The following is a 26,593-nucleotide window of genomic DNA, read 5'->3' on the forward strand; positions in this document are numbered from 1 at the left end:
ACGCCCCTTCGTTTCTATATAGTGTGTAACTGTTAATATAGAGGGTTATTAAATTTATTGCTAATGAAATTGTAACCCAGTGTTAAAAACGGGATTAAAGGCATAAATATTGATACTCTTTTGATTAAAATACTCATTTCACAATGGGAATAAATATTGATAAAAAGCAATTAAATATAATAAATGCTGATAAAAAGCATGTAAACATACGTTTAATCAATATGTGGATAAATGGTGTGGAGGCAGGACTGACCCTCCCCCAATCTGTGTGTGCTGCTCGGACACCTGTGTGTGCCTTCATGTACCAATCAGCTACGCTAGAGATACAGATGGAAGGAGAAAGAAGCTATCTGGATAGTAAAAGCCTTTTTGGTGAAAGTACTTGGAGAGTATTAGTGAATTCTGAAGGCCATGCAAGCACTGTGAAGCCCTGTATAGCATTTGCTGCTTCACATGGGGCCTGTCTCAATATGCGTACTTGTAAGGGTCTGAACAGAGTTTCATCATGTTATTGTTGCACTATTATGTTCCGCCACATGTTGTTATTACATGGGTTGATTAAGGTAAACATTAGGCTGACATCTGGGGCCAGAGCTGAAACTCTTCTGGACCAGCACAGGACCACCATTGTATCTGCAGCTGGCCTTGTGCTGGCCCATGTGTGGGCCACCTCTGGCAAACCTGATCTGGGCCACCAAAGGGCCGTCATTCTTTGCGATATGTGGGCCATGTGTAAGCACATTGTGTGGGCCAGATCAGGGCCATAACAATTTTACTGTGTGGGTAATAGTTTATGTTACACTTCTTTTGCTCCAAATCACATTTTATTCACTACTGTTGTGTTTCTACATCATTGTAAATAAAGTCATTGTTGACACCACAGCTCGGAGTCTGATTTGGGTTCACTCCACGCTCTGGTGACAGCCCTGACACTTGATTAGATGTCATGGCTTTGTTCCACTGCGGTTATCAAAGGTCATGACTAAGATTCATCTTGGTATCTGTTACTGGCCCACGTTTGTTCTTTAGTTAATTATATATTTGCAAGTTGAAAACAACATGCGTGAGATAGCAGTGGGACACATATTTGTGTTGAAGGGCTTTATTTTGTGTGTGTGTCCTCAGTGAACTGTATCAGTCTCTGCAGTATCTTCCAGCTGCAGCAGTCACTTCAGTTTCTGTTCAGTCTGAGGGAGGTTTTTGTACGACTGTTTTTCACTGTGTGAACACACTTGGGGTGTGAGCACTCTGACAGTAATAAACTGCTGCATCTTCAGCCTGGACTCCACTGATGGTCAGAGTGAAGTCAGAGTTTGATCCACTGCCTGTAAAACGAGCTGGAATCCCTGATTGTCGAGTGCTAGCATGGTAAATGAGCAGTTTGGGAACTCCTCCATCTTTCTGTTGGTACCAGGCTAAAAGATGGTTGTTGTTCCAAACGTGAACATTCTGACTGGTCCTACACTTGATGCTCACAGTTCCTCCCACAGCAGAGCTCACTGCTCCAGGCTGAGTCACTGTGATCTGTCCTCTGGACTCTGAGGACACAGAGACAAAAACATAAAGCAGCTTCATGGTTTTGTGGGCTTCATTTCAGAGGGACAGATGTTGATAGAGGAGAGGAGTTTGATTCTCTGGACTTTACCTGTGAAGCAGCAGCAGAGGAGAGTCCAGATGAGGACGCAGATCAAAGTCATGTTTTTGATGAGGAGGATTTCTGTGGCTTCTGTTGTGATGAAGGACAGCTGTCAGTCATCCAGTGTTCAACTCTCAGGACTATAAACTCTCCCAGAGCACTGGAGCATGGTGCTGCTGATGCAAAGTGCCTCTCTATGGAAATCATGGAAATGCCCTTGTCCATTATAAAAGGTTTACTCTGTGTTCAAGAATCAGTTATTTGCTATTTCTGTCTGCTGTAATTACATCTTTTTTTCCTCTTTCTCTTTTTAATTAATCCATTGAGTTATTCATAAAATCAGCAATTTGTGTTTTGTTGATTATTTTTAAAAGCATTTTTTTAAAGTTTTACATTGTGCATCTTATGCTGAGCAAGCTTTGGTTGTGAGGATTGGGCAGGCTATTCTGTGACGTACTTAAAATCTGGTAATACAGATGGTAAATATTTGCACAAAGAAAAGTCATCATTTCTTCATCGTGCTCTGTACTACACTATAAAGATTACAGCATAAAAACATAAGCAGCACATCGTCAGAACTTATACTGAATCTTTGCACCAGACCATGTGTCTTACTCATGGCCATTGATCAGTGGCTGTTGATTAATGGTCATGAGAATTTGCATATTAATGATCAAGGAACTGACCTCCCAGCCCATTGTTCCTTCAGTGGGCTGCTTTCAATTATTATGCAAATGTCCTGTTTCTAAGGTTGGAGAAACCTGCAGTCAGCTGAGACTGAAGAAGTCACCTGGATGAGTGACGAAACGTTTCTCCCCCTGAAAACATTACGTCCAACACTACTTTGTGGGTTTTACTTACCTGGATGATTGAGCGTGCATCCAGACACCATGTGTGTTAGTGCCTAATTATGAATAATATTACTCAGATATTGATCAGTGACAAACAACAAAAGGCTACAGTTTCAAATATTTTAGACTCTCTGACTGGTGAGAGTAAAATGCTGAACATTTGTCTCAATGCTAGATAGAAAGCACTCAGGCATAGAATCTAGTGTTTATATGAATGTCTGTGAATGAGGCATGTTTTATGAAGAGCTTTGTCTATGTTTCTATGTCTGGTTGGGTCTTAGACTCCATCTCACCGCCCCCCCACACACACCCGTCTGGGGCTCTCCCCAGCTTGTTTCTAGGAGGGAGGCGGCTGTCCCTCCAGTGGTCCTGTTTGGGCTCTTGTGCTCTGGGGGGAATCTAGATGTCTGGGTCCTGGATGTCCTCCATGCTTGCTTCATGTCCTGGGGGGCAGTGCTATGGCTCCCCACAATTACTATTACACTGAAAAAAAGGGACTGGCCATCTTTTGGATTTATGTAAGCATCTTGCATGTATTTAACACAATTACCTCATGTTTTAAAGATAAATGTAACTATATAGTGTAAAAACTACATGATATGCAGAAAGGGTGTATTAAATTGTTCATATCACGTTCAGGTAAAGTAAGTCAATAAGATAGCAACGTTAAATCTCGTGAAACCACGCGTGATTTCATCTCGCGGGCTTTGGATCGTGGTTCAAAAAAGGCATCCATCTCAGTCAAGTCGAGCAGCCAACTCTACGTTTTTGGTATGTCTTGATTTTTTGAATTAATATTTACCATATTTCAGCCAAATGTAGTTAAACGTCTAGAGTGTCGCCATGTAACATGCTAAAAAAGAGCCGTTAGCTTATTTGCTGTTTTATCTGTTGTCAAAGAATTGGCGCTTTTTCATTTGAATTTGTCTTTGACACAAGAGCCGTAATATCACATTAAACCTAATTATGAGGCACTCATAACATAATTTGGTTTTCTGTGTGAATAGATTTGCCAACTGACTCTTCAGTTACATTGTGCATTTACTGCACCGTGGTGTTAGTGAGATTTTGGACATTGAACAGCTTTAGCTAATATCATTAGCGGCATTATGCTAGCTTACATCCCTACCCCTCCTGCCCTCACCTGCTGTCCTTTTCTTTTTGTTTTTTTTGCTGCACATTGAGAGACCACATCTATTCTGCATTTCACCAGGAGTCAGCTGATGGATTGTGGGTTCAAGGTGTTATGGTAAGAAAGTATATTCTATTTTCGCTTAAGGTTTCTGTAACTTAATTATAATAGGTTTTGTATAATTATTAGGTGCATGCATACACAAATAGACCACCCTATTAAAACAACTGAGAAATCCAAATCTGCCATAGGTTTAACTTATACCTGTATGTATTGTCAGAAAGGTGATTACTGGACTCACATTAATGCACACTTGAACTAAAATGAGGTTTTAACTTGTGGGTTCTTGGGTTGCAAATCAGAAACAAACATCTTTGGATTTTTTTTAATCCCATAAGATCTGGAAACACAGTTTTTATTCAACAAAACATTACTGATTAACCAAGCACAGTGCCTGCTGTTATTTCAAAATTTCAAAATGTTATTTCAGATAAAAAGCAGCATTCCAGTGCATCCCAACCATGCCTTTACAGTCAAGGTTTCTGACGGTGCTGAGTTTCTCTCTGACAGTCTGCTGAAAGTGTTTGCAAAGTGATCGGGGGAACAGGGCACAAAGCTAAAGGATGTAGCTGCCATGATGACAGTAAGAACTTTAAAATTCTTTAACTACAAAGTGTATATGTATTGCATTAGGTCAGTAAAAGATTTTTATGCTGCATCCATTGAAACAGTCAACTATTACCTGTGAGTACTGATTCCACTGAAAGGATGCCATTCTTTTTTGTCATGCATTTACTGGCCCACTGAGAAAAAATTATCTTTTTTTAAAAATATATGTTCTGGAAACTATATATCCATAAAGTTGATGTCAAACAGGAATTTTTGATATTGCTTTGTAGATGCTGGTGTTGCATGTTGACTGGTTTAAAAAGTCAAGAGTTTTTGTCTGGGATCATTTTCTTCTGTGCTACTGAAAAGTTCACAAATCTCTGTTTTCTTTGTTATAATACTTTAGGATGACATTAATGCTCAAAGGGAGTCTCATCAAAGTGCTCCGCATCTGTGTGAAAGACAATTGCAACATCTTGGTGCAGGAGTTCATGGTGAGTGTTTTATGAGTAGATTGTGGCTTTGCAACATTTAAAAATGCATTTAGCTATCCACTTGATCCTCATTGGACTGGTTAGGACCAGTAGTCCTCTTTAATAATTTGAAGTTCACATGAGGCCTAGTAGTGAACTCGGCCGCCGGCCCTTGAGGCCCCACCCCCACCCCTGTATTAGGGGTCACATCAGTGTGAAAAAACTTTAAATTTGTCATTCTAATGAACAAAGGAAAATCCCCCCAATATTTACATTAGCTTTTGTTTGAAAAAAAAAAAAAGACCAACTGACCAACAGCTAACCAAATTGTGGGGCTGAAAGTCTAAATTCTAACATCTTCTGAGTGACATAACCTGGATTTCTGATGGGCCGGTGTCTTTCTAACAAAAACTAATGTAAAGCATTTGAAATTATTATGTTTTTCACCCTCTCTTAGAAACTCTGTTAGACCATGAATGGCAGCATGGCAGGCCACTCTTTGGCTATAGCTATTTACTATGTTGCTTGCATTGGTTTAAATTACTCTAACATTAGAACTGGTAGATTCAAAAGAGATGAGTTTAAAAGGGAATCTTAAAAAAAAAATTTCTGTTTAACCAGGACTTGACTGAGGCCACTGCACAGATTGAGAAAACCACAATGAACATCTGTCTCCAGAGATGCGCCAGGCAATGACTTTTCTGATGTTGGCATCATCATCGAGGGTATAGTAGTTCTTCAAGATCTGGATAACGTGACCTTTGCAGTAGCCATGCTGTTTGGACCTTTTTTATTCCTTCAACATGAGTTACCCATCACAGCTCTGCTACACTTTTGAGGTGATTCAATGGGTGGTAATGGAGTTCGATGCAACTCAGCTCGCAAGAAAAGCTCACAACTAAGACAAAACTGCTACTGCAAGGAAAGCTCACTGTTATGCATGTGAGGTGATCAGCTCTAGGTGAGAGGACATTTAAATCTCACACTTGTTCTGCTGCATTTTTGAAGCTCAATTCCAGGAACAGATCGCAGGGTTCATTTTTATATACTCTGCAACTGCCATGAGGACAGGGCTGTTTTTGTTGTTGTTGTTTGTTTTTCCTTTTGCTCTGTACAAGTTCTCTGTCTGTTTGGCAGCATTTTTAAATTTCTGTTTGTATTTTTTCTTTCTTTTACTAGTGAAGAGATGTAGCGTGAACAGTTATACAGTCTAAATATCCCATATGGGTCGTGTGAAATGGTATTTTCAGTTTCATTCAGTTGAAGTAAAGAACGTTGAATATTTCTAAGTGTGCTGTTTTGAACCAACATGTCACAGTATGATCAGTGCTGTAATTTTTGACAGTCACTGTATCAATGTTATTTTTGCATCTCTTGAATAAAGTTTTTGACCTGCAAGTGCTAATTTCTTTAGTTATTGGGGTAAAATGGGTAGTGTTAATAGGAAGGTGTTTGCCAATTCAGTAACCTAATTTAATGTTAATGGAAACTAACATTTCCTCAAATTGTTTAGTTATAATTGTTGTTTAACTGAATCTTGACGTCAGAGGCCTTAAATAGAATGTTTTGTATTGTCCTGTAACATTTTTCAAAAGAAACAGTCTAATTTCTTTGCTGTGATTGATTCCAGAGAACACGGAAGAACTGACATTATTTAACTGTTGATTTATATAGATTCAGTGGAGGAGTAATGTCAGTTTAATTCTTTACCTACTGTCAATGCAGTGAAATTAGACATTTTGTTTTGAAAGGTTACTGGTGGATGCCAGCAACCATCTTGGAAGAGAACAATACAATCTGTTATAAGGCCTCCATTTGAAAATTGTGTATTTGATACTAGAATATAATAGCAAAATGTAATTTGAAGATAACATGTAGTATTTAAGTGACCAAGTAGTATTGGGTAAAAGTTATTGAATGGTGTTGGGATAAAGTGAAAAAAATTGTGAAGGATTAAAATATTCCAAGAGCTCAAATTACTTCATCAAAACATGTTTAAGTCACATTTTATCAACACAAATTGCACAGGTTTATTGAACATGAATAAATTGTGTTAATTTAACTCAATTGTTTAAGTTGCTGCCAAAGCAAAACATCTGTGTGCAACAAATGTCCACCATTGAATTAAGTAAATCCAACAACATATTTTTTTCAGTGTAGATAGTTACATGGAGAAACCTTTTGGAAACAAGCGCACTCACGCACACAGATGTGCACAGACACTCACTATCTTCCTTGGATGCTGCCTCTAAGCATATCGTCTGCTGTCGGTCTTTTGTGCTGCTCAGTAGCATTCAGTCTTTATTATTTACTCTTACTTATGCTTATCTAGGTTGTTGCTGTGGTCTCCCTACTGTGTTGTTCTCTTTTTGCTTGTTTTCTTCTTTTTCTTCCAGCAGGTGATCTCATGGGTTTTCATTGTCTTTTCTCACTGTCCCTCTTCCCCTCTGTTTTCTTTCCCTCTCCTTTTCTTAAACTTCTCTTATCTGTCTTTGTCTTTACGATCCCCCGGTTATATCTGTTCCAATTGTAATCATTTAAAAAAATAAAAAAAATAAAAATAATGAAGATCAATCAAGTGGACCAGTGTGGCAAAGCCATAATGATACACTTGAGAAAATAAATCTGTTGAGAATTTTTCTTGGCCTTCAGACAATAATTCTGATAGCTTCAGTGCCGAACGGGACAGGACAAAAACATGTGATCGTCCAAAAGCTCATGGATTGAACTGTATTTAAACTAACATTGTATGATGGTATTTGAAGAAGTCATATCAGCTGAGTCATGGCTGCTGTGCAAACAGTGAATGATTTAGTTGAGTTTGTTTGTTCCAGAATCAGAGAGCCGTGTCTCTCTACAGTCAGAGGTTTTTGTACGGCGCCTCAATGAGTTTGTATCACTGTGGTGGACTTTTGGTGGAGGAACCAGACTGGATGTTGGACGTAAGTCGCATTTAAACCTGTTTTTTTTTTACTAGCTGTTTCCTCCTAATTTTGTTTTACTTGTCTGGGTGTGAAATTTTAATTTTGTTAAATATAATTGTGAAGATTTACTGTAGTCACAGTGGAATACAGTGTGCTTTATAAATGTATATGAAACTTACATTTGAGTCATTTAAAACATTACAATAATCCACAGGATGATTTTTCTTAATTAACAGTTTTAATGGCTAAATTTTGAGGTTTTGTAGTTTTAGTTCAGTCTGACAGAGTCAGAGAGCCGTGTCTCTCTACAGTCAGAGGTTTTTGTACGGCGCCTCAATGAGTTTGTATCACTGTGGTACACGTTCGGTGGAGGAACCAGACTGGATGTTGGACGTAAGTTTATTCTGGTTTACTATCAAATACTGTCTTTTTATTAAAGTGCATTTAACAATTTCTCTTCTGATTTTAAGAGAAAAGCACGTAGCTTTACAATAAGTTTGATGCTGGAATTTTTTATCATCCTCTTGTGTCGTGGAGGATAATTCAGATCTGCTCTGTCAAAATATTATGTCTACATTTCAGTCAAATTAAACTGAAAAAAAAATCTAACAATAATATAAAGAAGAAGAACTTTCAAGTATTGTTTGAAATTACTTTGAGTTTATGTGAACTTTAAAATTTGTTTTAGATATACATGAAGAGCATTTCGTTTCGCTGAATTAATTAATTTATTCTATTTATTTGTTTCCAGTTAATATTAATGTAAGTCATGTACAATATTGATGATTTTAAACTTGTTTTGTAAATGTTTCCACATCTGCTTCTTTTATTTCCAGTGTAGTTTGAACATATTTCAGCTCAAACTGTGTGATGATTCTCTCTGTGCTGATATGCATGAGAGGTTTCTTAAAGGGAAGTGAAACAATGTGTGAGTGAATGACTGGTGGAGCAGAAAAAACACCTGACAGAAACTTCTTAACGGAGAAAATCAGCTCTTACAGTAAAGGTGTCCCACTGTCTGTGGTTTGATTGACAGCTGTGTGCTCCCTGTGCTCTAAGCTGATTGGTGTCTCCTAGGTGATGCCCGTCCCGTCCTGACAGTGTTGCCCCCCTCCAGTGAGGAGCTACAGCAGGGGACTGCAACAATCACATGTCTGGCCAACAAGGGCTTCCCCTCAGACTGGAGTCTGTCCTGGAAGGTGGATGGCAGTGGCAGCATCAGCTGGGAGGAGAGCAGGAGCCCCGTGGTGCTGCAGAACGACGGCCTCTACAGCTGGAGCAGCACCCTGAGGCTCCCTGCAGACCGCTGGATGAAGGTGGGCTCTGTGACCTGTGAGGCCACCCAGGGCTGCCAGGCTCTGGTCTCAGAGCCACTGAGGAGAGACCAGTGTCCCCAGTCCTGACCTGACTCAACCTGATACTGGTTTAATGCTCTCATTCTCAACTCTGTAACTGTCTCTCCATCTTTCTTTTTTAAGAACAAATAAAGACTAAAACTGTTATTTTCTTTCTCATAATGACAACATTCATGTTTTAGGTAATAAAGATGTTTTGCAAAGTGAATTTTGGTTGAATCAGACATTTAATTTTATTCAAATCTACAAACCTGCACTTGATGAATATATTTTTTTTCATTTAGAAGAATTCAGACCAACTCTGCGCTCCAACATGATGTCTTTATTTTACACTGGTAAAATAAAACACAGGCTGAAAGAACCATTAAGGAGATCTGCATTTTGGCAAAAAGGAGTTTTAAAGTTGTACAGGTTATTTTTATGTTTATGTAAATGTGTGTGGTAGGTTGTTGTTGGTGTTGCTCACCTGTACCAGACAGACTGGTTCATGAAGCAATGCTGGGACCTGGTTACCACGGAAACAGCCTCACCAGACTACAAAGCAAGTCTAAAGAAGAAAGAGTCTTTAGTGTCTCTAATGAGCTGTTTGTTCTGAGGAGAACTCACAGACAGGAGAGTCAACGAATGCAAGGAGTGATTAGAAAGAATCTGAAGTACAAACTTTTAATTTCATTGATGAACACGGAGAAGATTAAATGAATGATGACATGAACAAATACTCAAAAAATGAAAAAAACACCTTCAGTTCAATAACAGCTTTTTCACTCATGTTCATGTTTGATGATATGTTTACAGTAAAATTCACAGGTGTGTTGTTTTTATTTTGAGCCTCACTGATCAGGAACATTTTCAGATTTTTGGATTCAGATTATTTTATCTTGATATAGATTCAGTGTTTGCTCTAAGGTCAAAGGTCATGAACAAGACTTATCCTGGTATCTGTTAATGGCCCACGTTTGTTCTTTAGTTAAATACATATTTGAAAGTTGAACACAACATACATGCGATGTAGGACACAAATTTGTGATGAATCACTTCATTTTGTGAGTGTGTGTGTGCGTGTGTGTGTGTGTGTGTGTGTGTGTGTGTGTGTGTCCTCAGTGAACTGTATCAGTCTCTGCAGTATCTTCCAGCTGCAGCAGTCACTTCAGTTTCTGTTCAGTCTGACTGAGGGAGGTTTTTGTACGACTGTTTTTCACTGTGTGAACACACGCTGACTGTTAGGATAGTGAAAACTCTGACAGTAATAAACTGCTGCATCTTCAGCCTGGACTCCACTGATGGTCAGAGTGAAGTCAGAGTTTGATCCACTGCCTGTAAAACGAGCTGGAATCCCTGATATTCTCTCATGAGCACGCTTAATGAGCAGTTTGGGAACGTCTCCATCTTTCTGTTGGTACCAGGCTAAATAGTGATAGTTGCTCCAAACATGAACATCCTGACTGGTCGTACACTTGATGCTCACAGTTGCTCCCACAGCAGAGCTCACTGCTCCAGGCTGAGTCACTGTATATTGTCCTCTGGACTCTGAGGATACAGAGACAAAAACATAAAGCAGCTTCATGGTTTTGTGGGCTTCATTTCAGAGGGACAGATGTTGATAGAGGAGAGGAGTTTGATTCTCTGGACTTTACCTGTGAAGCAGCAGCAGAGGAGAGTCCAGATGAGGACGCAGATCAAAGTCATGTTTTTGATGAGGAGGATTTCTGTGGCTTCTGTTGTGATGAAGGACAGCTGTCAGTCATCCAGTGTTCAACTCTCAGGACTATAAACTCTCCCAGAGCACTGGAGCATGGTGCTGCTGATGCAAAGTGCCTCTCTATGGAAATCATCTGACTGACTCCAGCAGGACTGCATAATTAGTCTTTGCAATGTGAATTCACAGGTTTTCAACATGTTTTGAGATGTAATTGGGTTGATATATTATTCTATTTATTACTTTATTCAGGACCTTTAAGTCTTCTCCTGATACACAATCTGGTAATGTGGATTAAAAGCAGAATTAAACATTCATTCAGCTACTGCTACAAAAGTGATCAATGACACCATTGAGGCAATGAACCTTTTGGTGTGACTTTTTTCCTAGACTGACTCCAACACAGACTTGGACCAGGCTCATAATGCTGTTTAATAATGGATCAATCAAATTAACATACCACTGAATAAAGGTCTCAAAGTCAGTTTTCTAAAATCTGGAATGTATTTGAACAGACTGCCACAAGGATACGTCTTTGTTTTTTAAAGCCATTTCATGGACAGATAAGACCTGTTAATTAAACATATGATTGATTGATTTTAAGTAAAATAATTGCATGTATTGTTAATTAATTACTATCCATATGAGGTCCAAAGAGATCATCACCACAGGAAATAACAAAATAAACATAAGAGCAAAAACTTTAGGACCGTCCGAATAAACCACCTGGTTCATTCGTAAAAGGAATAAATGCATTGGACAGCACGATACTAAAAAGGCCTGAAAAACCACAGAAGAAAACTAAAACTGATAATGACAGAATGCTTAGTTAAGAAAAAAAAACATTCCCTTGGAAAACTTGGATGCAGTTCGCCTTGGTCGCTCAGCACTCAGTGACGCTGACACTGCTTTGCACCTAACCCGAATCAGAATCAGAATCAGAATCAGAAAGGGTTTTATTGCTAAATGTTGAGCAGGTTTACAACATTAGGAAATTGCTGCGGTGCTTCAGTGCAAACATACTGTCGTAAATTGGGCTTAAATAGACATGAAAAAATAAAAGTAAGAATAAGAATTAAAAGTGCTACGTAGAAAGATATATGCATGAGATATACATGAGATATATAGATGAGAATAAGAATTAAAAGTGCTAAGTAGATAGATAGATATATACATGATATATACATGAGTGCAGGTGGTGATCAGTGCCAAACATGGAATGATGCAGTGAACACAGCGTAGGGTCATGTGTTAGTGGTGGGAACAGTCATACGGTTATTGTTCATGTGTCCAACAGCAGAGGGGAAGAAACTGTTCTTATGGCGAGAGGTTCTGGTGCGAATGGACCGGAGCCTCCTGCCTGAGGGGAGCAGGTCAAACAGACTGTGTCCAGGGTGAGAAGGGTCAGCTGAGATCCGAGCTGCACGCCGCAGTGTCCTGGAGGTGTACAGGTCCTGCAGAGATGGGAGTCTGCAGCCAATCACCTTCTCAGCAGAGCGCACAACATGCTGCAGTCTCTGTTTGTCCCTGATAGTGGCTCCAGCGTACCACACGGTGATGGAGGAGGTGAGGATGGACTCGATGATTGCGGTGTAGAATTGCATCATCGTCCGTGTTGGCAGGTTGAATTTCTTCAGCTGCCTCAGGAAGTACATCCTCTGCTGGGCTTTCTTAATGACGGAGGTGATGGTGGGCTCCCACTTCAGGTCCTGGGTGATGGTGGTACCCAGGAAGCGGAATGAGTCCACAGAGCTGATGGGGGTGTCAGTCAGGATGATGGGGGGGAGTGGGGCTGTGTGCTTCCTGAAGTCCACAATAATCTCCACTGTCTTCTGGGCATTCAGCACCAGGTTGTTGTGGCTGCACCAGGACACCAGACGTTCAACCTCCGTCCTGTAGGCAGACTCATCCCCGTCCGAGATGAGTCCAATAACGGTGGTGTCATCTGCAAACTTGATTAGCTTGACAGACTGGTGGGTGGAGGTGCAGCAGTTGGTGTACAGGGAGAAGAGCAGGGGAGAAAGAACACAGCCCTGAGGGGAGCCGGTGCTGATGGTCCGAGAGTCCGAGACATTCTTTCCCAGCCTCACATGCTGCTTCCTGTCCGTCAGGAAGTCAGTGATCCACCGGCAGATGGGATCAGGCACATTCATCTGGGAAAGCTTGCCTCGGAGATGGTCTGGAAGGATGGTATTGAAGGCAGAGCTGAAGTCCACAAACAGGATCCTGGCGTAGGTTCCTGGGGAGTCCAGATGCTGCAGGATGAAGTGTAGGGCCATGTTGATGGCGTCATCTACAGACCTGTTGGCTCTGTATGCAAACTGCAGGGGGTCCAGGAGGGGGGCCGTGAGGGTCTTGAGATGGGAGAGAACCAGGCGCTCAAAAGACTTCATGACCACAGATGTCAGAGCCACGGGTCTGTAGTCATTTAGTCCAGTGATCCTAGGTTTCTTGGGGACAGGGATTATGGTAGAGGACTTGAAGCAGGCAGGCACAGGACATGCCTGCAGTGAGGAGTTGAAAATGCCAGAAAACACTGGGGCCAGCTCGTTTGCACAGTGTCTGAGGGTGGCAGGAGACACACCGTCTGGGCCGGGAGCTTTTCGAGCATTCAGACTCTTAAACTGCTTCCTCACATCTGCTTCATGAATATGAAGAGTTGTGGTGGGAGGAGGTGGTGTGAAATCCTCTTTTGTGTGGGGTGAGGAGGGGGGTGTTGTAGGTGAAGTGTTTGAAGGTGGTGATGGCTCTATGGAGGGGGGAGAGGTGGGGGAATGAGTGTCCAAAGTGTCTCTATTGTTGGGGCCGTTGGAGGTGTGAAGGCTGCCTGATGGCTCGTCAAAACGGCAGTAAAAGTCGTTGAGGGTGTTGGCTAAGAGCAAGTCATCAGTGGAGTGGGGGGTTTTAGGCTTGTAGTTGGTGATATTCCTAAAACCTTTCCACACAGAGGCCAAGTCATTCTCTGAGATCTGCTGCTGCATCTTCTCAGAGTGCTGGTGTTTAGCAATGTCCACTTCTTTAGTGAACCTGTACTTGGCCTCTCTGTAGCAGTCCCTGTCTCCGCTTCTGAACGCCTTTCTCTTTTCCAGCCACAGCTTTTTGAGTTTAGGAGTAAACCAGGGTTTGTCATTGTTATAACTCACCCTGGTGCGTGATGGCACAATGCTGTCTTCACAGAAGTGGATATAGGAGGTGACAGTGTCCGTAAACTCGTCCAAGCTGTTAGAAGCAGCCTTCATTGTGTCCCAGTCTGTGGTCTCCAAACACGTGCGAAGCTCCTCCACAGCCTCGTTGCTCCACAGTTTTTTGGTCATCACAACAGGTTTGGAGAGCTTCAGCCTCTGTCTGTACGCGGGGATTAGGTGGATCGTGACGTGGTCAGAAAGTCCGAGTGAAGCGCGGGGCACCGCACGATAGGCCCCGCTGATCGTGCTGTAACAGCGGTCTAATGTCCTCTCCTCTCTGGTCGGGCATTTAATATACTGCTTGTATTTGGGAAGCTCATGGCTCAGATTGGCTTTGTTAAAGTCCCCAAGAGCAATAATGAGAGAGTCTGGGAACGTCCGCTCCATGTGCAGTATCTGCTCCGCGAGTGCGCACTGAGCTGCCTGCACATCCGCATCTGGCGGGATGTAAACAGCGGCCAGGATGAATGAAGCAAACTCCCGCGGAGAATAAAACGGTTTGCAGTGAATAAAAAGGTATTCCAGAGAGGAAGAGCAGTGCTGAGCAATCACTGTTACATCTGTGCACCAGCCACTATTAATGTAGAAGCAGACACCTCCACCTTTGGTCTTACCAGAGAGAGAGGCCTGCCGGTCCGCGCGCAGCAGATGAAAGCCCTCCAGCTTGAGCGCGCTGTCCGGGATGTCCTCACAGAGCCACGACTCCGTAAAACATAAGACACAGGAGGAGGCAAAGTCTCTGTTCATGCTTCTCATCAGGGCCAGCTCGTCTATTTTATTCCTGAGTGAGCGTACATTGGAAAGGAAGATCCCAGGAAGAGCAGTTCGCAGTCCACGTCTCCTCAGACGCACGAGTGCGCCGGCTCGCTTACCTCTCTTTCGGCGTCTCACTTTCCTGATCAGAGTCTGCAGTAAATCTGCCGCAGATGCGACAAATATTGGAAGTAAATCCACAGGTGTTGTAGTCCTGTAGTTAAGAAGCTCTTCTCTGGTGTAAGAATATCCAGAGGAGTGCCCAGACACAGAAGTTGTGCACAAAAACAAAACAGAAGTAACGCACTGAACCACCAGGGCATCCATACGCGGCGCCATCTTGGATTTTAAGTCACCAGCATTTAAGACCAGCACTTACAACAGACCTCTGCCAGATCTTCAGCTAACCCACGTTAGTTCTAGGCCGCCAAGCTCTTGAGAGTTTCCCTAACATCGGCATTTCTACTCAGTGTTTTCTCCCTGTCTTAGTACCTGCCTGGCTGTCACGCTTTAGAAAACAGGAGAGATGCATCTCTGTCTGGACACTGGGTTTCTGCTATCAGGTTGCACTCCCTTCATCTGCCTCCCTGCCAGGGCCGTTGCTCCAAGTATATTCAGCCTCACCCGGACCCCCTAGACACCCTCCTTGCGCAACGCCTGCCCCTGCAATGCATAAGCCATAACCATCATAGTTTAATCAAATGGCTGTGATTCACTAGACTGCCACTGACTGGCTGTCTCTTCTCAATATAGTGACTCTGTGTAACTCCACCCAGGCCTCCGCCCCTTTTCCCCTCCCATGGATCTGTACTTAAACTCTTGCATCTAGTCATAGCACACTGTCTGAGTTTCATGTTTCATAGTTCACAGTTCGTAGCCTTTATAGTTCCTGCATTGTAATTAAACTAGGCACTGTAAATAAAGCACTGTATTCACGTCAGTTTTGCCTACTGTTTTGTGATGACCCTCCTCCGGGATCCCCCCCTATCAAAGGGAAATACACTGAAGGTGCTGCTGCTGCAGCACTACTCCCCCTCCGATGCAGAGCGGGCTGAGAAACTCCTCTCTCTCTCTGGCCTGGGTGATGGTACCGCTCTCAAACTCATGGAGAGCACGCTGTCCTTGCTAGGAACGGATGACGGCGGATTCCTCTTCACTCACGTCTTCCTTGAGCTGGCCTTGACAACTCCCCGCTGCTGGGTGCGAAGGATTCCCAGTCACTTGCAGACAGAAGTGGATCACATTCTCCTGGCTACCAGGAGCTTTGGCATCCAGATGATAATTCCCGACTCTCCTGCACCCCCACCGATTCTCCCGCGGGCCTCCAACTCATCGATAGTGGCTAGGATTGTGGGGTCATGGAAAAGGGTTGTGTTTTTACCATCAGCGTGACAGAGCTTTGCCGCCTTTGCAGTTTTAAGGCCCAGGGAAATGAGCCCGCCTGTGCTCTGTAGCGGCCGTGACCGCTGGCGATAAGGAAAGGCTGCACTTCATAGAGGACTCATGCTCGGGGAGACGTTTTCTGCTTGACTCCGGCTCCCAGAAGAGCCTCGGGAACGCTCGTGTCATCTTTGCATACCTCCACAATGGTATATTATTTAATCTTAAAAAAAAATGGAGATTTCCCGCGTACCACCAGAGAGAGCCCAAGTACCACTTGTGGTATGTGAACCACAGTTTGAGAAAGACTGCTTTAGATCATGCACAGAACCAGTTAAAATGATAATACTGCTGAGCATTACACACTACATCACAAAACAGAAAATAACATGTTCAGGACATGAAAGTCGAGTCTTTCCAGTCTCACAGGTTGTCCTGTTATTCTACAAAACATTTTAACAAGTGATATCTGCGCTGTGGTCATGTTTAACTTTTCCAACCTGTGGTCGGCATCGTGCATCAATGTGAATCACTGCAAGGTTTTTTGTACTGAGTGAGTTTTTAAAAACTCTAAAATAACTTTTACAAATTGTTCCTTTTTGTTTTTAAATTTCACTTTTGAGGCCATGTTTACATGCACAGGTGTAGTTTGAAAAACATTGACTTTTCTATTTATTCTTCTATTTACACTGTCTATAGTTAGCATGGTTTGGTTTTTTTGGGGCATTTTTGGCATTTTTCCCATCATTGGATAATAAAAAAGTGAAGACAGACAGGGAAGTGGGAAAGACACACAGTAAAGGGCCACAAGTTAGACTCAAATCCTGGCTGCTGCCCCCTCCCATGACCCACTGCGCTAAAAGGGCACCCTGCACAGTCCTGATTGGCCAACACTTGGATTGGGGTGAGGAAATCTCCTTTCCAAAAAAATCGTTCTTTTGAAATAAATTACAGTGGACATTGTGAAAAACTGATTAACTGATAAACAGCATCAACTATTTGAGATAAGTAGCTGTTGTATTCAGTCAGATCATTTCCATAGAGAGGCACTTTGCATCAGCAGCACCATGCTCCAGTGCTCTGGGAGAGTTTATAGTCCTGAGAGTTGAACACTGGATGACTGACAGCTGTCCTTCATCACAACAGAAGCCACAGAAATCCTCCTCATCAAAAACATGACTTTGATCTGCGTCCTCATCTGGACTCTCCTCTGCTGCTGCTTCACAGGTAAAGTCCAGAGAATCAAACTCCTCTCCTCTATCAACATCTGTCCCTCTGAAATGAAGCCCACAAAACCATGAAGCTGCTTTATGTTTTTGTCTCTGTGTCCTCAGAGTCCAGAGGACAGATCACAGTGACTCAGCCTGGAGCAGTGAGCTCTGCTGTGGGAGGATCTGTGAGCATCAAGTGTAGGACCAGTCAGAATGTTTATAGTAATTGGTTATCCTGGTACCAACAGAAAGATGGAGGAGTTCCTAAACTGCTCATTTATATTGCTAGCAATCGAGTATCAGGGATTCCAGCTCGTTTTACAGGCAGTGGATCAAACTCTGACTTCTCTTTGACCATCAGTGGAGTCCAGGCTGAAGATGCAGCAGTTTATTACTGTCAGAGTGAACACTGGCTGAACAGTCAGTATGTGTTCACACAGTGAAAAACAGTCGTACAAAAACCTCCCTCAGTCAGACTGAACAGAAACTGAAGTGACTGCTGCAGCTGGAAGATACTGCAGAGACTGATACAGTTCACTGAGGACACACACACACACACACACACACACACACACACACACACACACACACACACACACACACACACACACAGAGTCTTCAGAAAAATTTCACAATTATTTCTCTGATGTCCGGGGAAATCCATCCATCCTGACTAGCTTGTGATATACACAAAACATATTATTCTGAATTTTACACTTTTTAACCTGCAGTTACATGCAGGTTACAGTAATCTGTTACTATATTTTGCTGCCTCTGCTACACCCAATAGGAAGCCATTAAAAAAAAAAAATCCCACATGATGAAAAACAATGTAGCTACAAAATACTGTGAAACTACTTATAACAGGGAGCAGCTGCTGGCTGTGAGTCTATTTTTTTAACATTGTTGTTTTCTTTTCTTTTTCTTTAGTTCTTTTAATTTTTTCATTTAGAGTTTGATATGTAGTGATACAGTGAAAATTAAATTTTCAGTGTATGGAAGCATCACTGCTGAAGCTGAAGGATGATTATCAGACAGAAGAGCAGCTGAATGGAAACACACGAAAACCACTATTTGAAGACCTCAGTTTTTATTTGAAGTATTAAAACCATCAACAGTGCCACAAGCATGAAAACATGAAAACTATCAAAGCAATACAGACACAGAGGGAGCAGACTGAGAGAAGCTGCAGACTAAAGCCAGTATCAGAGTCCCAGTGAGTCAGCTCAGGACTGGGAACACTGGTCTGTCATCAGAGTCTCTGAGAGTGGAGTGTGGGAGCCCTGGGTGGCCTCACAGGTCACAGAGCCCACCTTCTCCCACTGGTCTGCAGGGAGCCTCAGGGTGCTGCTCCAGCTGTAGTGGCCGTCATTCTGCAGCGCCCCGGGGCTCCTGCTCTCCTCTCCACTGCTGCTTCTTCCATCCACCTTCCAGGACAGCCTCCAGTCTGAGGGGAAGCCCTTGTTGGCCACACACATGACTGTAGCCTTCCCCTGCTGCAGCTCCTCACTAGAGGGCGCCAGCACGGTCAGGGAGGGGGGGACTCGACCCACTGCAGAGAGAGAGAGAGAGATGTTAGAGAAACTGGGAGTTTGGGTGCTGCTCTCCAGTTGTTTCACTTCCTTCTCTGAGCTTGGTAACCATGGTAACAGACAGGCTTCACTGCTGAACCATGGCAACAGACGAGTTTCAGTACCAAAGATAAAAATATTAAAGCGTTTCTTTGACTTCTGATGTTCTCGTCTGTAATCTGTGAACTATTTCTTATTTCTACAATTACAATTAAAATAATCAGAAAAATACATTTTCAGAATTTTATCATAACTCAAAAATTAAACAATTTTGTATATAAAAATGGAAAAAAAACAAACAAACTTATTTTTGGTATATTTGGGAAAAATAACTTAATTACAAATTAAATCTCATAAACTGAGCCCAACGTGGTCAGCATGCTTTTAGAGCAGGGGTGGGCAACTCCAGGCCTCGAGGGCCGGTGTCCCTGCAGGTTTTAGATGTGTCCTTGAACCAACACAGCTGATTTAAATGACTAAATTAGCTCCTCAACGGCTGTGTCCCAATTCAGGGTCTGCAGGCTTGAAGTACGCATTTTAAGTGCGGTTACGTCACCGCCACGCGACGACGGCTGTCCCAATTCGAAGTGTACTTCAAATGCATACTCCAAATGCGCCGTCGATTTCCCCAAATATCAAGCGTGGTCCGGTGCACGCTTCGTGGTCCCATATATCCCACAATTCATAGCGTGGCGGTGGGTGTGGATAATTTTGCCGCAAAATACGGCAGAAGGGAGCGGCCGAAGAGGTTTTTTTTTTTTTCCAAACTTTATTGAAATTATAAAGCGAACAGTCAGTCATTCCAGCTCAGTCTGTACAGTAGACATACAAGGCAAATAAGAGTAACAATATACAGCACAATGAAATAAGAAGGATAAATAAATAAAGGACAAAAAAAAGAACAAAAGAAAAAAGGGGGGAATGTGACAGACTTCATAACAACTTTGTACTTGAAAGTTGTGACAGCTCATTCCTTAAACATTTCTGAATGAATTTCAATCAATGATAAACCTTTTTTATTGGAAGTTAATTTAAGAGAGTGTAAGTAATATTCAATTTCAATCAAAACCAAATTAAATGATGGGGTTGAGTTTTGAAATTTACATTTATGTATGTGGAATTTCCCTAATAAGATGCAGCGGCCGAAGAGTGAACTGTCAAAAGTACTGAATATGACGTCACTTATTTATGTGCGAATGTTTAATAATTGAAGTCAGTCATATATCCACAAACACAACAAGCTGAAAGTCAGTGATATATGTGTATGTGTGTGTGTGTGTGTATATATATATATATATACACACACACACACACACACATTATATATATATATATATCAATCATAATAATCTGACAATAATATAATATTGGCCATATTATATTTACATTACCTCAGTGAGATGACTTTAGTCTCATGAACAACATTAACTAATTGTAATTTACTAACTAATCTTAAATGACTGTTCAGCACAGAAATGAAGCCCAACAATCATGTTTACAGTCCTGTGGTCTCAGCCTCAGATACTCAAATAATCAAAGTGATGTCATGACAAAAATGAATGACCAACAAAACATTTTTCTCCTTCATTTCTGTCACACAAAGCTGTATGTAACGTGTCTCACGGTTAGTATCATGGTTGCTAGGCAACCTGAACAGCGCGACGAAGCGTATACCGTCCCATTTCACAAGCCTCTCACTTCTGCACTTCTCGTACTTATAGTACGCACCGTACGTAGTACGCGTAGTGCGCGTACTTCAAGCCTGCAGACCCTGAATTGGGACACAGCCAACATGTCCTGAAGTTCTCCAGAGGCCTGGTAACGAACCAATTATGTGATTCAGGTGTGTTAACCCAAGGTGAGATCTAAAACCTGCAGGACTCGAGGCCTGGAATTGCCCACCCCTGTTTTAGAGTATGGTTAAATGGTAACCATATGGCAGTATAGTAATTTTAAATCTTCATCAAAGGCGAAATGAAATGGATGACAAATTATTTGCAGATACTTTGGCAAAAGGTTAAAACATAGAAACAAAAATGTGCCATCTATGAACTGTTTTTGAAGAAAAAATTCTAAAAAAAAGTTTTAAAAATTTAAGTTTCATTGAAAGAAAATGCTCAAAAAGATTTTAGTGTGAAATAATAATGGCATCATAATTGCATAACTTGTAGAAAACTGCCCTTTTGTGTTGCACTGTCTTGTGTCTGTATCACTCCGTTCTGTTTTTGTAGTTCTTGTATACTTGCACTTTATTATAGTCCTATGTTGATTTACTGTTATATGTAGCACCAGGGTCTTGGAGGAACGCTGTCTCATTTCACTGTGTACTGCACCACTGTATATGGCTGAAATGACAATAAAGCCACTTGAACATGTTACATGTCAGTCGTGACTTGAGTGTGTTCAAAGCAAAAGGAGATAAAAGACCACAAATAAGCTGATTATCAGTAAACCGCCTGACATAACACAACACTCATCCACAAGAAAAACTGGCAAAGAACAACAACAACTGGTAAGCTGCCTGAGTCGCACACAGTGGAGCGCCGGCGGAAAAATAAAATGTCTCTGTTATGGGTCGAATATTTCACATTTCTATCAAGTAAATTATTCCATGCTGTGTTTCAAATTAAACTGAAGAGTCGTGAGTTCATTAGTCTTTGGTGAATAAATAATGACATCGTCTAATATGCCATGTGTCGTTGTTTCTCTCAAACTATATTTACCAAATTTGGACTCTTTTAACTCTAACACATCGATCCAAATTCACCCACAGATGTTCAACTGTCTTAAAGTCTGAAGGACTTGAAGGACACTTTATATGATTTATGTCAAAGAACAAATGGTGTCATGAAACAGCTGAGCAGGCAGGCAGGAAAAGACTCAAATGCAGACTCCCAGGAACAGGACGTAAAATGAAAAACCAGCTTTATTTGCTGAATGGAAATACAAAACAAAGCTAGACTGGGGGAAGTATAAACTACAAACACAAAGAGGCACACAGGGAAACACAGCCATGAGGGAGGACGCAACACGAGGAACCCAGCTAATGCGAATAACCACAACGAGACAAAACGACCATGGAAACACAAGACCTTCACAATAAAACAGGAAACATGATGCGGGAGAGGAGAAGAGGCAGACGAAAGGGAGTGAGGGAACACGAGGGAGAGAGCAGACACGACGGGCTGGGAAACATAGATAAACATGACGGAATGAAACACACGGAGGAGAAACAAGGCACAAGAACTCACACCACAATATAAACACAGACACACACAGGGAGACACAAAGGGCAACGACACAAGGGGAAATCTAATAACCAAATCTAAACAGAACAATGCAGGCATTAAAGAATGATCCTTAACATAAACAAGTAGACTTAACATAATACAAAAAAATGACAAAAACACAGGAAACGCAAACCGCTTGGTCGAATGAGCCAGGACAATGACAAGTGGTCTTGAATCATTTCAGCAAAATGCCCCTGCAGGAGAAAAGCCTTCACATCTCCTCACTGCACGAGTACATTTTGACTTAATTTCTCATCTGTCTATAAATCATGAAGGGTTCATGTGAGTCACATGCCAAATATGCCATGACAACTCTTTTTAGACACATCACATTGATCCAAGTCTCTGCTGGAGTCAGTCAGATGATTTCCATAGAGAGGCACTTTGCATCAGCAGCACCATGCTCCAGTGCTCTGGGAGAGTTTATAGTCCTGAGAGTTGAACACTGGATGACTGACAGCTGTCCTTCATCACAACAGAAGCCACAGAAATCCTCCTCATCAAAAACATGACTTTGATCTGCGTCCTCATCTGGACTCTCCTCTGCTGCTGCTTCACAGGTAAAGTCCAGAGAATCAAACTCCTCTCCTCTATCAACATCTGTCCCTCTGAAATGAAGCCCACAAAACCATGAAGCTGCTTTATGTTTTTGTCTCTGTGTCCTCAGAGTCCAGAGGACAGATCACAGTGACTCAGCCTGGAGCAGTGAGCTCTGCTGTGGGAGGAACTGTGAGCATCAAGTGTAGGACCAGTCAGAATGTTCATTATTATTCCACCGTATCCAGCCGCCACCACTATTTAGCCTGGTACCAACAGAAAGATGGAGGAGTTCCTAAACTGCTCATTTACTACACTAGCGGTCGATATTCAGGGATTCCAGCTCGTTTTACAGGCAGTGGATCAAACTCTGACTTCACTCTGACCATCAGTGGAGTCCAGGCTGAAGATGCAGCAGTTTATTACTGTCAGAGTGTTCATGTTATCAACAGTCAGTATGTGTTCACACAGTGAAAAACAGTCGTACAAAAACCTCCCTCAGTCAGACTGAACAGAAACTGAAGTGACTGCTGCAGCTGGAAGATACTGCAGAGACTGATACAGTTCACTGAGGACACACACACACACACACACACACACACACACACACACACACACACACACACACACACACACACACACACGTGCACACATTTTATTTCAATCTAAAAATAGTTTCTTTCTCGTTTTCCTTTACATTTAACTAAAAATAAGTCAGATGTTCCAAAGTCGAACAGTTATTGAGAAAACGCTTCATCATGACCTTTGACCTCAGTTTCATACTACAGCCGCCGTAATATAATCTATGATTTGTTAAATTTGAATAATCATCAGTAAAATAAGACCTTCCTTTTAACATATACAAAATACAATCATTAAATATCATACAGCTCGACATAAAAACACATTTTATTTTAAATAATCTAAACTTAAGTTTGCGGCTCAAAAACAGAAGTCATGAGTTGCTTTCATGATTAAATCACATGTGTCCATAACTACACATACATAACATCCAAATCATATGCAGTGACATATTTGTCACATGTATACAACCCTTACTCTGAGATTCAAAGTTCATCCTGCACTTTAGACTTTCAGATGAAACAATCTCACCTCGAGTTACAGTCAGTACCTGTTGAGGAGCTTTCAGTGACAACACACGATCAGATAGAAGCGTCCATTTATTATTGACATGTATGTGCTAAAAAGAGCTTTTGTCCAGATTCACTGAGAAGTTTGTATCCCAATCTTTAAACACATGAAGGATCAAGCGCTAACACTTCTAATTTTAGCAGCCACACCACCACATGTAAACTGCTGCGTCCATCTGGATTTTGACGTGACCGACACAATGCATTATGGGACTGTTGTTCACGCAAATCTGAGTTTATAATGGAAAAAGGAGGCAGAGGTTGGTTTGGTGTTTTAAAGTTAAAATTTGGAGATTAGCTGCTCTGCTGCAAAATGATGCAGTCGCTCATCTGACCGAACAGAAGCATTTCATGTAGGGTGACCAACCGTCCACTTTTCACGTTCTGTCCGGGGCGTCCGAGGGGATTTTCGAGATTGATGAATATGTCCGGGTTTTCCTGTAGTCCGACAGAGGACCCATGTGTGAGACGTCATCCCCGAACTGCTGTTTTGTGAGGGCTTGTTCTGCGCTCACAGACGGGACTGACAGCACGCAGCAACGCGTCTAATGATGTTTAAAAGATCCCAAAGCGCATACCAAGCATTTACCTGGTTAGCCGATGGCACTTCGCTCTCGCTCTGCAGGCCTACTTGTTGTTCCTAGAGTATTTAAAAGTAGAATGGGAGGCACAGCCTTCAGTTTTCAGGCCCCTCTTCTGTGGAACCAGCTTCCAGTTTGGATTCAGGAGACAGACACTATCTCTACTTTCAAGATTAGGCTTAAAACTTTCCTTTTTCCTTAAGCATATAGTTAGTGCTGGACCAGCTGACCCTTAGTTATGCTGCAATAGACGTAGGCTGCCAGGGATTCCCATGATGCATTGAGGTTTTCCTTTCCAGTCACCTTTCTCACTCAGTATGTGTTAATAGACCTCTCTGCATTGAATCATATCTGTTATTAACCTCTGTCTCTCTTCCACAGCATGTCTTTATCCTGTTTTCTCCTCTCTCACCCGAACTGGTTGCAGCAGATGGCCTAAGGGTTCAGCTTTTTTTTTTATGTGTGTATGGATTCACTAAAATTCTTTAAATGTGTTTTGAACAATCATCATCAGATCAACCAAACTCCCTGTTGGAGTCAGTCAGATCATTTCCATAGAGAGGCACTTTGCATCAGCAGCACCATGCTCCAGTGCTCTGGGAGAGTTTATAGTCCTGAGAGTTGAACACTGGATGACTGACAGCTGTCCTTCATCACAACAGAAGCCACAGAAATCCTCCTCATCAAAAACATGACTTTGATCTGCGTCCTCATCTGGACTCTCCTCTGCTGCTGCTTCACAGGTAAAGTCCAGAGAATCAAACTCCTCTGCTCTATCAACATCTGTCCCTCTGAAATGAAGCCCACAAAACCATGAAGCTGCTTTATGTTTTTGTCTCTGTGTCCTCAGAGTCCAGAGGACAGATCACAGTGACTCAGCCTGGAGCAGTGAGCTCTGCTGTGGGAGGATCTGTGAGCATAAAGTGTACGACCAGTCAGGATGTTTATGACAACAACCGTTTAGCCTGGTACCAACAGAAAGATGGAGGAGTTCCTAAACTGCTCATTAGGTATGCTAGCACTCGAGTATCAGGGATTCCAGCTCGTTTTACAGGCAGTGGATCAAACTCTGACTTCACTCTGACCATCAGTGGAGTCCAGGCTGAAGATGCAGCAGTTTATTACTGTCAGAGTTGGCACTATCCTAACAGTCAGCGGGTGTTCACACAGTGAAAAACAGTCATACAAAAACCTCCCTCAGTCAGACTGAACAGAAACTGAAGTGACTGCTGCAGCTGGAAGATACTGCAGAGACTGATACAGTTCACTGAGGACACACACACACACACACACACACACACACACACACACACACACACACACACACACACACGCTGAGGTGACACTAAAACATGTTTAAAATGAATGATTCGAGGAAATTTCTCTGCATCAGTTTCTCAGCATCCATCTCTGTCCCATCATGATCCCACATTTTATCTCATTTCCAAAAATATCAACATGAACTGAGCTGTGACACCTAATGAGAAAATGTTCAGTTCTTCACCTGAACTTCACACACGTCTCAGCTACTCACACTTAAAAATGACACACATGAAGACAAAGATCAGCATCAGAATCCTTCACAGTCAGCAACACAAAAACATAAGACGACGCTCAAAATGTCCTTTTATAATATTTATATTTATGGAAAAGAAAATCTCAGTGTCAACCAGAATCATATAGAAGCTAAAGTTTCCTCCTGTATGTTTAATAATTATTGAACATATTGTTCACTGTCAAAACTTCTAAACCTTATACAAGGACACACACAGATACAAACAACACAGATAACAAAACTACAAACAGCCGAACCTTTCAGTTTCCAGTAAGGACACAGTGTCACACATTTTTTTTTATTTCTTGTCCATATTGACTGTAAGGTTTTATATTTTGTCCTAAAAGAGAAAAATAAAAACATTTCTTTATAGATCACAGTCCAGCTGAAAGTATCCACATGATTAGCCTCATATTACACCCTTGAAACACTAATATTGAACCTTTAAACAGTCAGTGCAAAGAACTCATGAATGTTGGTAAATATGAAGGTGATGATCCAGTTTATTGCATTGTTGCATTGTCCCTTTGCAATGACGGCTCATCGCTCGTGCTGCATTACAATGTAGATTCGACCAGTCGGCCCCAGTACAGGAAGTCTGGCTTGAGGAGACTCGCCCAGCTCTAAATGCTGGTCCTCTGAATGTCCACCCTGCTTCCACTGAAGGCGTGAACATACAGAGATGTTCTCTACCCATCACAGG

At 42.0% G+C, this 26,593-nt stretch overlaps 2 protein-coding genes, 1 long non-coding RNA gene and 3 gene segments (V, D, J or C); 3 read left to right on the forward strand and 3 right to left on the reverse strand.

The window, feature by feature from the left end:
- LOC120733300 (immunoglobulin kappa light chain-like) overlaps positions 1-1,697 on the reverse strand; it is a 16,389-nt gene extending 14,692 nt beyond the window's left edge. The window contains exons 1-2 of the mRNA XM_040031387.1: positions 1,646-1,697; positions 1,233-1,538 (exon numbers count right to left, since the gene is read on the reverse strand). Of these exons, the coding sequence (XP_039887321.1) occupies positions 1,233-1,538; positions 1,646-1,697 (358 nt within the window). The remainder of the gene's footprint in view (positions 1-1,232; positions 1,539-1,645) is intronic.
- The window catches only part of LOC120733294, a 16,181-nt gene extending 6,993 nt beyond the window's left edge, over positions 1-9,188 (forward strand). The window contains 2 exon segments of the V gene segment in view: positions 7,606-7,643; positions 8,703-9,188. Of these exon segments, the coding sequence occupies positions 7,606-7,643; positions 8,703-9,028 (364 nt within the window).
- On the forward strand, positions 3,126-5,586 carry LOC120733301. Of its 4 annotated transcripts, XR_005695784.1 has the most exons (5): positions 3,126-3,258; positions 3,701-3,736; positions 4,190-4,262; positions 4,635-4,722; positions 5,323-5,586. It is a non-coding gene; the product is annotated as an uncharacterized LOC120733301 (long non-coding RNA). The 4 variants fall into 4 exon arrangements; XR_005695782.1 differs by having other exon boundaries at positions 3,701-4,262; XR_005695783.1 differs by lacking the exon at positions 3,126-3,258 and having other exon boundaries at positions 3,534-3,736.
- Positions 9,189-10,193: 1,005 nt separating the features above from the next.
- On the reverse strand, positions 10,194-10,666 carry LOC120733296 (the record flags this gene model as incomplete). The annotated part of the segment is given in 2 exon segments: positions 10,194-10,507; positions 10,615-10,666. Coding segments are annotated over 2 exon segments (366 nt in total), but the record flags the coding sequence as incomplete, so codon positions are not given.
- Positions 10,667-17,169: 6,503 nt separating this feature from the next.
- Positions 17,170-17,699, forward strand: LOC120733303. The segment is given in 2 exon segments: positions 17,170-17,221; positions 17,329-17,699. Coding segments are annotated over 2 exon segments (372 nt in total).
- A 579-nt stretch (positions 17,700-18,278) lies between these two features.
- On the reverse strand, positions 18,279-24,229 carry LOC120733293 (immunoglobulin lambda-like polypeptide 1). Its single transcript, XM_040031385.1, has 2 exons — positions 24,122-24,229; positions 18,279-18,962 (listed from the first exon to the last, which is right to left on the reverse strand). Exons 1-2 carry the CDS (start codon positions 24,227-24,229, stop codon positions 18,432-18,434), a joined length of 639 nt encoding a protein of 212 aa, XP_039887319.1. The 3' UTR covers positions 18,279-18,431.
- Between the last annotated feature and the right edge of the window lie 2,364 nt (positions 24,230-26,593).

The sequence above is a fragment of the Simochromis diagramma genome, unplaced genomic scaffold (genome assembly GCF_900408965.1).
Source record: "Simochromis diagramma unplaced genomic scaffold, fSimDia1.1 OVJJ01000372.1, whole genome shotgun sequence".
Taxonomy (NCBI): Eukaryota; Metazoa; Chordata; class Actinopteri; order Cichliformes; family Cichlidae; genus Simochromis; species Simochromis diagramma.

Excerpts from the sequence above, each read along its gene's own strand:
- LOC120733293 (XM_040031385.1), bottom strand. The coding sequence starts at position 24,229 with ATGACGTCTCACACATGGGTCCTCTGTCGGACTACAGGAAAACCCGGA. Across the intron at positions 18,963-24,121 it reads CAGAACGTGAAAAGTGGACG|TTCACAGATTACAGACGAGA; the intron begins GTTGGTCACCCT and ends AATAAGAAATAG.